The sequence below is a fragment of the Coregonus lavaretus genome (genome assembly GCF_964263955.1).
Source record: "Coregonus lavaretus genome assembly, chromosome: 1".
Classification (NCBI taxonomy): Eukaryota; Metazoa; Chordata; class Actinopteri; order Salmoniformes; family Salmonidae; genus Coregonus; species Coregonus lavaretus.
The window spans coordinates 52,439,219-52,450,674 of NC_139988.1; the positions used below are offsets into that span (position 1 = coordinate 52,439,219).

The window sequence follows — 11,456 nt, forward strand, 5'->3', positions numbered from 1 at the left end:
GTCTTTTCTGGTGGACTAAACTGAAATTGCAACGAACTTTCTATGACTTGTTTTAAAAATAGCGTCATTTTAGTCATTTAGCAGACCCTCTTATCCAGAGTGACTTACAGTTAGTGAGTGCATACATTTTCATACTGGCCCCCCGTGGGAATCGAACCCACAACCCTGGCGTTGCAAACGTCATGCTCTACCAACTGAGCTACACAGGGCCAAATAACATTTCGATGTCTATAATAAATAGATATGCCAATAGTGGACAACCTTGTTTTACTCCTCTTGACAGTGTAGTGGACATTTTTGTGTCCTCTGTGTCTCTGCAAATGCGTTACTACATGTAGCGTGTTGAGTCCTGATTATTGTGTTAGGATGTTCTGTGACTTTGCTCTCAGGGAAGGGACTGATAGAAAGAGGACAGAAAGAAGGGAACACATTGTTACTTTGGCCCAACGCCTAGAAACTATGTGTGCAAGGTCATGATCAGCTAATTGCACCCTGAGAGCAGAGACACCTAGTTTGTGCATGAGTATAAAGAGTGCTGAAGGGGAGCACCCCTTCAGAGCTTCTGACAGACTTGTAATTTGAGTATTAAGTTTGTTTTAACCTCTCCGGCCGTGATAATAAAAATATGTTCATTTAACTTTGACTTGGAGTCCTTAGTGGTAATTTCCACGACAATTTGGCGTCACGAAACAGGATGATTGATTCTACCTGTGGAGCTCAGCATTGGGGGTCTGCGAGGGAACACCGGTGTCGCATTCCATGTGAAGGCGTGCAAGGGAAATTCCCGTCAGACCAAAGACGATGAGGACCCGCCCAGACCAGACCTCCATTGTGGGCTGCATGGGAGAAAACACAATCTACAAAACCTGGAAGGACTGACAACTGAATTTTAGCAAGTCAATTTAAATGAATTTTGAACAATAAGAATTGTTTAGAGAAGCTTATAAAAGGATCCAGAGTCCCAAGATGGGACTAGGCGGGGGTAGAGGGACCCCGTCGGCAACGTTGTCTATAGGTATTCAGGGATACTTACGTAGTTCTGGGAACTACATGGAAGTTCTGGGAACTCCATTTTAGGATTTAGAGAATAGTAAGTGATTGAGTGGAATGATTTTTGCATGATTGACTAATTTACTGAAAAGGGGAAATTAGTTCCCAGATGATTGAGGTATGAGTGTGATAATGGTTAGAGTAAAGTAAATTGTTAAGGTATAATTCTCTGTAGCTCAGCTGGTAGAGCACGGCGCTTGTAACGCCAAGATAGTGGGTTCGATCCCCGGGACCACCCATACACAAAAATGTATGCACGCATGACTGTAAGTCGCTTTGGATAAAAGCGTCTGCTAAATGGCATATTATTATTATTAAAGTAATAATGGGGAAAGGGAACAGTAAAAGTAGATATGAAGGCCCAGATTGGGCACCAAAGGGACCCAGTAAAGTGATGACTAAAAATGTTGTAAGTGGGCACTGTGCCAGACAGAAGATTGGACAGCATGGACTGATGGTGGTTTCCCTGAGGATGGCACCATGAGCTATGAGAGGTGCCACCCCGGTGAAAGTTGTCCCAAAGAATAATCACAGACCATATAAAGCTCAGTACCATCTTAGCATAGAAGCAGAAAAGGGTATTACCGTATTTTCCGCACTATAAGGCGCACCGGAGTATAAGCCGCAGCAGCTAAATTGAATGATATTGAATGATGTGTACATATATAAGCCGCACTGGACTATAAGCCGCAGGTGTTTTAATGTTTAATTACCATATGTAAGGGTTCGTGCACAGAGGGGATTGTCGGGAAAGAGACAAACTGTCTCGCTCTCGTAATGTCTGTCTGTCTTGCTCTCGTTCTGTCTCTCGTACCACTCTCGGTTCCACTTTTACTTTTGCGCGCTACCTGTCTCACTCTTTTCCGGCCTCCATCTTTTCCTGCTGGAGCCTGCCGCTTAAAGGTGGGGGGCGCGGACCGGTCATAGAGCCCATAGAGTTAAAGTTGGTGGACAGTAACCTGTAAAATCCATAGATTTAGGAGGTCTTCTAGTGGCCGTTAGATGTAAAAATCCATAGATTAGCCGCACCGTTATATAAGCCGCAGGGTCGAAAAATGGGAAAAAAGGCGCGGCTTATAGTCCGAAAATTACGGTACTCCCATCCATCAGGCCCTGGTTTAAAATGGGGCTTGTATCCCATGCCCAAATTCTCCTTGTAACACCCCTATTTTACCTGATAGGAAGCCACCTGGTGAATATTGTTTTGTGAAAGAGCATAGAATAGTTAATGATACTGTTCACGCAAGAGCACCCCTGGTGCCGGACACAGTTACTATTCCTTCCCAAGTTCCCCCAGGGACCTGCCATTTTTGCCCAGGAAATGACGAGGAACCTGGAAGGTTTTATTCCCCCTGGGGGTAGTACTGTGGTTCAATACGTTGATGACCTGTTGGTCTGTTCCTCATCTGAGGAAATCTGTCACGACGATACTAAGGTATTGTTCATTTTCTTAGCTGAAAATGGTCATAGAACTTCCCCCTCTAAGATGCAGTTGTGTAGAAGTTCTGTTAAATATTTGTGTCATGACATTACTTCTGAGGGTCTCGCCCTCTCTAAAGATAGGCTTGAGGCAATAAAGTCCCTGCCTAAACCTGCTACTACACAATGTCGCTGTTGAGAGTGGCTGGCTCCTGTCGCCCATGGTTGAAAGACTATGCGGAGACAGTACAGCCTCTGCAGGATTGTATTTATGGCAGAAAGATGGAAATGTCTGAAGTGGTGGAATGGACACCTGAGGCTGAATTAGCCTTGTTTAAGTTAAAGCAGGCTCTAATGTCGACCCCCTGTTTGGGTTTGCCTGACCACACCAAACCATTCCATCTCCGTCTCTGAGAATCATGGGTTTATGTCTGCTGTGCTGACACAGTACCTCAGAGTTGGCTATAGGCCTGTGGGGTACAACTCTAAGCGTTAAGACACTGTTATCCAAGGCATGGTTTCTTGCCTCCGCTCTGTTGCTGAGGCAACTGAGGCGGTTTTGGCATGTTCTGATATTGTAGCAATGACTGAGCTGACGGTGCATGTTTCCCATGCAGTTCATACCATTATTACACATGCTAAAACTGCCCATCTTACACCTGCCAGATTATCAGAACATCCTTTTGACGATGTCTCATATTACACTGAAGAGACGTACTGTACCTAACCCCTCTACTCTCCTCCCTACAGTTGATGCCGGTGAAGAACATGACTGTGAATTGACCATTGAGATTGACTGTAGCCCTAGGCTTGACTTAAAATACATTCATCTTTTGAATTCGGACTTTGAGTTTTTTGTAGATGGCTCAGCACAGCGAAACGACATGGGTGAACCTTTACTGCCCTACCAAGCAAAAAGGCAGTAACTGCTAATTTGGTCAAAAATTAGTTAGTCATTTTTTCTACATTAAATACATGCTTAATCATGTGGACAAGTATCCTGCCTCTATTGTATTGTGTTTTGGAGAAAATGGGGGTCATATTAGCAGTAACTGCAAAAAGTTACTGTGAAACCAAGGTAAATGGCAGTAACTGAACTTACTGCCTTTTAGCTTGGTTTCAACCTGCCCTTGGCAGCAGTTACTGCCTTTGACCTTGGTATCATATCATTTTATTCTGATAGTGATACAATCTAAACCTGTATGACACTGACACACACATACATTGCTAATCTAGGGACACAACATCATGGCACAGCATTCCCTGGGGAAAATGATGGTTGAACCTAAACCAGACACTGGTAAGAACTAGCTAGCTAAGTAGATCTGAGAACATAATTAATTAGCTAGCTAGCAAGCTAAGCTAGCTAACTAGCTAGCGAGCATAGACTAACAATGCTACCTTCTCCCATAAAAGGAGATCAGCAATTGATACTAACTTCAATCTATTAGCCCTATAATTATATATATTCTGAAAGTTCATCTGATGGTTGATTTGAATCAGTACACCACACACACAATTTCTAGCCAGTGACAGCCACCTAGCTAGAACTGATGCGCCCCTATTAAGATGTCAAAGGCTACTTAGCTAGCATTAGCATGAAGCAATAGATGTGTGCTACCTGCTCCCATAAGAGGCGATCAGCAATCTATACTAGCTTCAATCTATTATCCATATAATTAATATAATCCCTTAATTTTATTCGGACATTCCATGGGTTATTTGAATGAGTAATGTTACACCACACACACGATCTCTAGCCAGCTGACAGTCTGTTGGACGTGCACCCCATACTGAATTGTCAAAAGCCATGCACCCTCGTTTTCCGGTTAAGCACACACACAGCATTGCTACCTCATTAATAATATATCTACTCACATGTCCAGGGTTTCTGGTTTTCTTTTATATTCCAGTATTGAGTGACAGTCCCGGTCAGGAAAGTTAAAATCCCACATTTTTTCCGTCACCTTTGTTGGTGGCGTAAGTAATTAGTACAACAAGCTTTGGCATGCCAAAAGTGTGCTCAAGGTGTCTGCTTCAGTGTCATCATTGCATGAATGCGGGGAAAAAACAGTTTTGTCAAAATGACTTCCACCAAGTAGATGATTATAGTATCTGTACGGATCAAAGTTGCCATATGAGGGTGCATTAGGAATGTACAAACACGTCAATACTAGTTTTATTCCTGTCAATGTCCATCCATGCAAAAACATTTTATTTGTAAATAAAGATGCAAATGTTAGAGCCGTTTTGGGAGCAGGTATGAAATGAAAAGATGAACTGACTTATGACAGTGAATATTATCATGACAATGTTTGCACAAGATAAAATCAACATTGATTATATCCTATATTATAGAATAGAATAACTGAAAAGGATTATGATCATATGTTTGCACACCACAAAATGTCAGTATTAATTATTATCATCCATGACAGAATAGAATCATTAGGATGCATGTCCCTGATTATTTGCTCTATATATTTTAGTTGAGTGTGAGGAGTGATAGTGGAAGAGCACTGAAGAAGTTTTGCTTAAAAATTAAATAAAAACGTTACTTAAAAATTAAATGTAACCATTCAGTATTTTATCAATTGCAGGTAAATGTCATTTCTGTCCTCTTATGAATATGAAAATGTAAATATGTTTAAAGTCATTCTTAAAGCTGTTATTTATTCTAAATTGTCTATGTAAGTGTCATTTAAAAAAGATATGTACGGTATATAAAAATATAATTAGCTATCTCATGGTAATATTTTATAATTAGTATTACCCTACGTCATACTTCTATCATGTTCCAATACATCATTATATATTACAAGATGGGTAATCATTTAGTACAGCCTCAAACAATTGCAGTGCTGCTTTTCACATTTATTCTTATAACAAGACATGGGCTACTTGTAAAACACAGTATGTAATGTGACTGATGCAGCACCTACATCTCCATGTAAATGCAACTGGTATCTTAGTGGAAGACACACAAAGGATGCCGTTTCAACTCTGTTACACTGTCAGTAATTACACTGCTCTTTTATTAATAGCATAAATGAGAAGTATAGTAAACTAACAAATGAAAATGGCAATTTGTAACATATCATGCCAAGGAAAAAGGCAGTAACTGCCGTTTAAGGGTCAAAGGTGAAGTCAGGGTCAACATGAATAAAACATTTACTCATAGTAAGACAACAGATCACTACATCTCCAATGATCTCCCTAGACTTAATTTGGCTGGACAATGAAAAACTTTGAAGCCATTTTTCTCAGTTCCACACTATGAGCAGTTACTGCCTTTTTGCTTGGTAGGGCAGTTTAGTAGGCTATGCTGTTGTCACCGTTGTTCAAACTGTGGAAAGTGCTAGACTTCCCCCTCACTTGTCTGCTCACGCAGCAGAGTTATTTGGTTTAACCAGAGCATGGATTTTGGCTAAGGATTGCTCTGAATATCTACACTGATAGTAGATATGAATTCATCTACTGCAGTGGTTAAGTGCCAAGCACACACTTCTGCAAAGGACAGTGTTTCTCAACGGAATGCTAAAGCTGATTGTGTGGCCAATCTGGCTGCTTCCTCTTCTGTTTCCCCCATTCTACAGATGGCAGCAGTTCCTGCTTCCACTAACTCCTTCTCTCCTAATGATGTTGTTGTTTTACAGGCAGCAGCTGAGGCGGTAGCTGAACACTGACACAAGGACACCTCGGGTGTATGGGTTGATGATTCTAATAGACCTGCCATGCCCCTTTGTACTTTCCAATACCTTGCTAAATTGTCACATGGTCTACACCATGTGTCAAAAGGAAGGATGGTGGATCTTAAATAAATATTGGAGTACTGTAGGATTTACTGTGTTTGCTGAACATTTTTGTAAGAAGTGTATGATCTGTATGACTAATAATGTTTGGCGAGGCATTTCAGTATCCCCTGCGTCCCATCCCAGGCCAGAGGGCTCCTTTGAGCACTTGATGATAGACTTCATTGAGTTGACCCCTTGTGAGGGGAACAAGTATCCCTTGGGGTGAACTTAACAATTTCACTGTCCCCAATACTGTCATTGGCTACTTCCCACCCAAGGAATCCCGACCCTATTACTTATTTTGCAATGTACAATGCTTCTGTTAGCCTTGCATATCCTAGGCCAGACAATTGCAATGTCCCACCCATCCCGTGACGCGGTTAGCTTTTATCAACTAGGACCACTATTTCTTGTCCCGCAATTCCGCTTAACAGACAAGGTTGAAGCCTGCTTGACAGAGCTGCTAAGCTGCTAGCCATCAAGCTAATGAAGTTAGTTGCAAATGAATTTTGCAATGGAGCCCTCTTTATCTGGAGAAGTAAATGAACGGTTCCAGCGCTGTAGGAGCTGTATCTACTACGCTTTGTTTCGGGACAAACTGGATCACTCAGAGTTCCAATGCGGCAATTGTTTGCTTGCTGAGGATTATAGGCTTGAGGTGGCTTCTTTGATCACGCAGGTCGCCAGCCTACATAAGAAACTGGGGAAAACACAGAGTGGAATGTTTACCTTTTCTACGCCGGTAGCTGGACGGCGTTCGCGCTTGTTGGCTGCATCTCTGCCTTGTCGTTTGTCGTTATCTGACTGGCCAGTGTTGCCCGGAGTTCGTTCGCCAGGGGAGCCATCTCCTGCCTCCCCTCCCCATCTGATAGCGGAGTCGAAGGAGCACAGCAAGAGGAGCATGGCAATCAGCGATGGTCGCATTTCACTACTCCTACGATTTCAAAGTTGATGTCGGCATCCTTCTGTCCCTGCTCTGGATCGAGCAGGGCTTCTCCATCTGTCGGAGGCCTGCACCAGGTGCTGGGAGCAACGCACTCAAGTTATCCTGCCACTCGCCTGTCCATAAAGGGTTCTCCGTAGCCTGTGAAGCGTGGGAGTGGGCAGATTTCCTCTTCCTTCTCGCCAGCCGTGATTTTGGGCAGCTCCGAGGTAAGAAATGTGACTGTTCTTGCTGCAAAAAAAATTTCCTATCCCGGAGCTCGAGAAAATGACATTACTAAGCTGCTCCCGAATGTACTACGTCAGGACATGGAAATCGATTCTATCGTAGTCCATGTGGGTTTTAATGACATTATGAAGGGCAGCTCTGAACAGTTGAAACTGGATTTTAAAGAGCTGATTGACTCTCTGCTAGACACTAATAAAATACCCATCTATATGGCTCTGTGCCCTCTCTGAATCGTGGCATTGAACGCTTTAGCAGGATTATTTATCTAAACAACTGGCTACGTGATCATTGCAGCTCAATGGGTTGTAACTTTTGTTGACAATTTCGATACCTTTTGGAAACAAAACACGTTTTATGAGGAGGATGGGATCCACCCAAATAATTTGGGTTCCTGGGTCCTTTCACAGCATTATCAGGCTGCGTTGACACAATGACTTATCAATGATCCAAGCCCAGCTCAGTTAATCCCTAGCATTGTGACGCTAAGTTGTCATAATGCTTCAGCAGATGTACAGTGGGGAAAAAAGTATTTAGTCAGCCACCAATTGTGCAAGTTCTCCCACTTAAAAATATGAGAGAGGCCTGTAATTTTCATCATAGGTACACGTCAACTATGACAGACAAATTGAGAAGAAAAAAATCCAGAAAATCACATTGTAGGATTTTTAATGAATTTATTTGCAAATTATGGTGGAAAATAAGTATTTGGTCACCTACAAACAAGCAAGATTTCTGGCTCTCACAGACCTGTAACTTCTTCTTTAAGAGTCTCCTCTGTCCTCCACTCGTTACCTGTATTAATGGCACCTGTTTGAACTTGTTATCAGTATAAAAGACACCTGTCCACAACCTCAAACAGTCACACTCCAAACTCCACTATGGCCAAGACCAAAGAGCTGTCAAAGGACACCAAAAACAAAATTGTAGACCTGCACCAGGCTGGGAAGACTGAATCTGCAATAGGTAAGCAGCTTGGTTTGAAGAAATCAACTGTGGGAGCAATTATTAGGAAATGGAAGACATACAAGACCACTGATAATCTCCCTCGATCTGGGGCTCCACGCAAGATTTCACCCCGTGGGGTCAAAATGATTACAAGAACGGTGAGCAAAAATCCCAGAACCACACGGGGGGACCTAGTGAATGACCTGCAGAGAGCTGGGACCAAAGTAACAAAGCCTACCATCAGTAACACACTACGCCACCAGGGACTCAAATCCTGCAGTGCCAGACGTGTCCCCCTGCTTAAGCCAGTACATGTCCAGGCTCGTCTGAAGTTTGTTAGAGTGCATTTGGATGATCCAGAAGAGGATTGGGAGAATGTCAGATGAAACCAAAATATAACTTTTTGGTAAAAACTCAACTTGTCGTGTTTGGAGGACAAAGAATGCTGAGTTGCATCCAAAGAACACCATACCTACTGTGAAGCATGGGGGTGGAAACATCATGCTTTGGGGCTGTTTTTCTGCAAAGGGACCAGGACGACTGATCCGTGTAAAGGAAAGAATGAATGGGGCCATGTATCGTGAGATTTTGAGTGAAAACCTCCTTCCATCAGCAAGGGCATTGAAGATGAAACGTGGCTGGGTCTTTCAGCATGACAATGATCCCAAACACACCGCCTGGGCAACGAAGGAGTGGCTTCGTAAGAAGCATTTCAAGGTCCTGGAGTGGCCTAGTCAGTCTCCAGATCTCAACCCCAAAGAAAATCTTTGGAGGGAGTTGAAAGTCTGTGTTGCCCAGCGACAGCCCCAAAACATCACTGCTCTAGAGGAGATCTGCATGGAGGAATGGGCCAAAATACCAGCAACAGTGTGTGAAAACCTTGTGAAGACTTACAGAAAAAGTTTGACCTGTGTCATTGCCAACAAAGGGTATATAACAAACTATTGAGAAACTTTTGTTATTGACCAAATACTTATTTTCCACCGTAATTTGCAAATAAATTCATAAAAAATCCTACAATGTGATTTTCTAAAAAAATAATCTCATTTTGTCTGTCATAGTTGACGTGTACCTATGATGAAATTTACAGGCCTCTCTCATCTTTTTAAGTGGGAGAACTTGCACAATTGGTGGCTGACTAAATACTTTTTTCCCCACTGTATATTATACCAGGGGTGATGGTAGGTGGACACAATTTCAGTAACCTAATGTATGTCCCTCTAACTGCCCTGATTGCCTCTGCTGATCCTACAGCTATTGTATGCAGTAATCATGTGCCTATGAACCAGATTTATACTGTTAGCACTGAGGCGGTGTGCCCTAGTAGGACGTCCACTGTGTGCAGCTCACACTGCACTTATATAAATAACATGAAAATATCTACCTCTGCTAAGCATCCCAGAAAAGTGCTCAAAATAGCCCACATTAACATACAGTGCATTCGGAAAGTTCACACCTGTTCTCCAGACACTGACTGTTAGTACTTGGTGGTCTATAGCAGCTTCCCACAAGAATGGGCTTTTGGTGAGGCAGATGAACCTGTAGCCATATTACTCCAACAGTATTTAACATGAGATCCTCTCTAAGCTTTACAAGAATGTGGTTCTGAATATAAACAGCACACCTCCACCATTGGCATTTCTGTATTTTCTGTAAGTGTTATAACCTTGTATTGCTACCACTGTATCATCAAAGGTATTATCTAAGTGAGTTTCAGAGATAGTCAGAATATGAATGTCATCTGTTACTAGCAAATTATTGATTTATTGAACCTTGTTTCTTAAGCTACATACAGTGCATTCGGAAAGTATTCAGACCCCTTGACCTTTCCAAATTTTGTTACGTTACAGCCTTACTCTAAAATGGATTAAATACACATTTTTCCTTATCAATCTACACACAATACCCCATAATGACAAAGCGAAAACAGGTTTTTAGAAATTTTTGCAAATGTCTTCAAAATTTAAAACAGAAATACCTTATTTATGTAAGTATTCAGACCCTTTAGAATGAGACACAAAATTGAGCTTAGGTGCATCCTGTTTCCATTGATCATCCTTGAGATGTTTCTACAAATTGATTGGAGTCCATCTGTGGTAAATTCAATTGATTTGACATGATTTGGAAAGGCACACTTGACAGCGCATTTCAGTGCAAAAACCAAGCCATGAGGTTGAAGGAGTTGTCCGTAGAGCTCCAAGATAGGATTGTGTCGAGGCACAGATCTGGGGAAGGGTACCAAAACATGTCTGCAGCATTGAAGGTCCCCAAGAACCCAGTGGCCTCCATCATTCTTAAATGGAAGAAGTTTGGAACCACCAAGACTCTTTCTAGAGCTGGCCGCCCAGCCAAACTGAGCAGTTGGGTGAGAAGGGCCTTGGTCAGGGAGGTGACCACGAACCCGATGGTCACTCTGACAGAGCTCTAGAGTTCCTCTGTGGAGATGGAAGAACCTTCCAGAAGGACAACAATCTCTGCAGCACTCCAACAATCAGGCCTTTATGGTAGAGTGGCCAGACGGAAGCCACTCCTCAGTAAAAGGCACATGACAGCCCGCTTGGAGTTTGCCTAAAGGCACCTAAAGACTCTCAGACCATGAGATACAAGATTCTCTGGTCTGATGAAACCAAGATTGAAGTCTTTGGCCTGAATGCCAAGGGGCACATCTGGAGGAAACCTGGCACCATCCCTACGGTGAAGCATGGTGGTGGCAGAATCATGCTGTGGGGATGTTTTTCAGCGGCAGGGACTGGGAGACTAGTAATGATCAAAGATGAACGGAGCAAAGTAAAGAGAGCTCCTTGATGAAAACCTGCTCCAGAGCGCTCAGGACCTCAGACTGGGGCGAAGGTTCACCTCCCAACAGGACAATGACCCTAAGCACACAGCCAAGACAACACAGGAGTTGCTTCGGGACAAGTCTCTCAATGTCCTTAAGTGGCCCAGCCAGAGCCCAGACTTGAACACAATCGAACATCTCTGGAGAGACCTGAAAATAGCCATGCAGCGACACTCCCATCCAACTTGACAGAGCTTAAGAGGATCTGCAGAGAAGAATGGGAGAAACTCCCCAAATA

At 42.8% G+C, this 11,456-nt stretch overlaps 1 protein-coding gene across 1 annotated transcript in view; it reads right to left on the reverse strand.

Moving 5' to 3' along the window:
* The window catches only part of LOC311133461 (E3 ubiquitin-protein ligase TRIM35-like), a gene marked incomplete at both ends in the record, with an annotated part of 32,314 nt that extends 25,127 nt beyond the window's left edge, over positions 1-7,187 (reverse strand). Inside the window, one exon of the mRNA XM_084166943.1 lies at positions 6,993-7,187. Coding sequence (XP_084023069.1) covers positions 6,993-7,187 — 195 coding nt within the window. The remainder of the gene's footprint in view (positions 1-6,992) is intronic.
* Between the last annotated feature and the right edge of the window lie 4,269 nt (positions 7,188-11,456).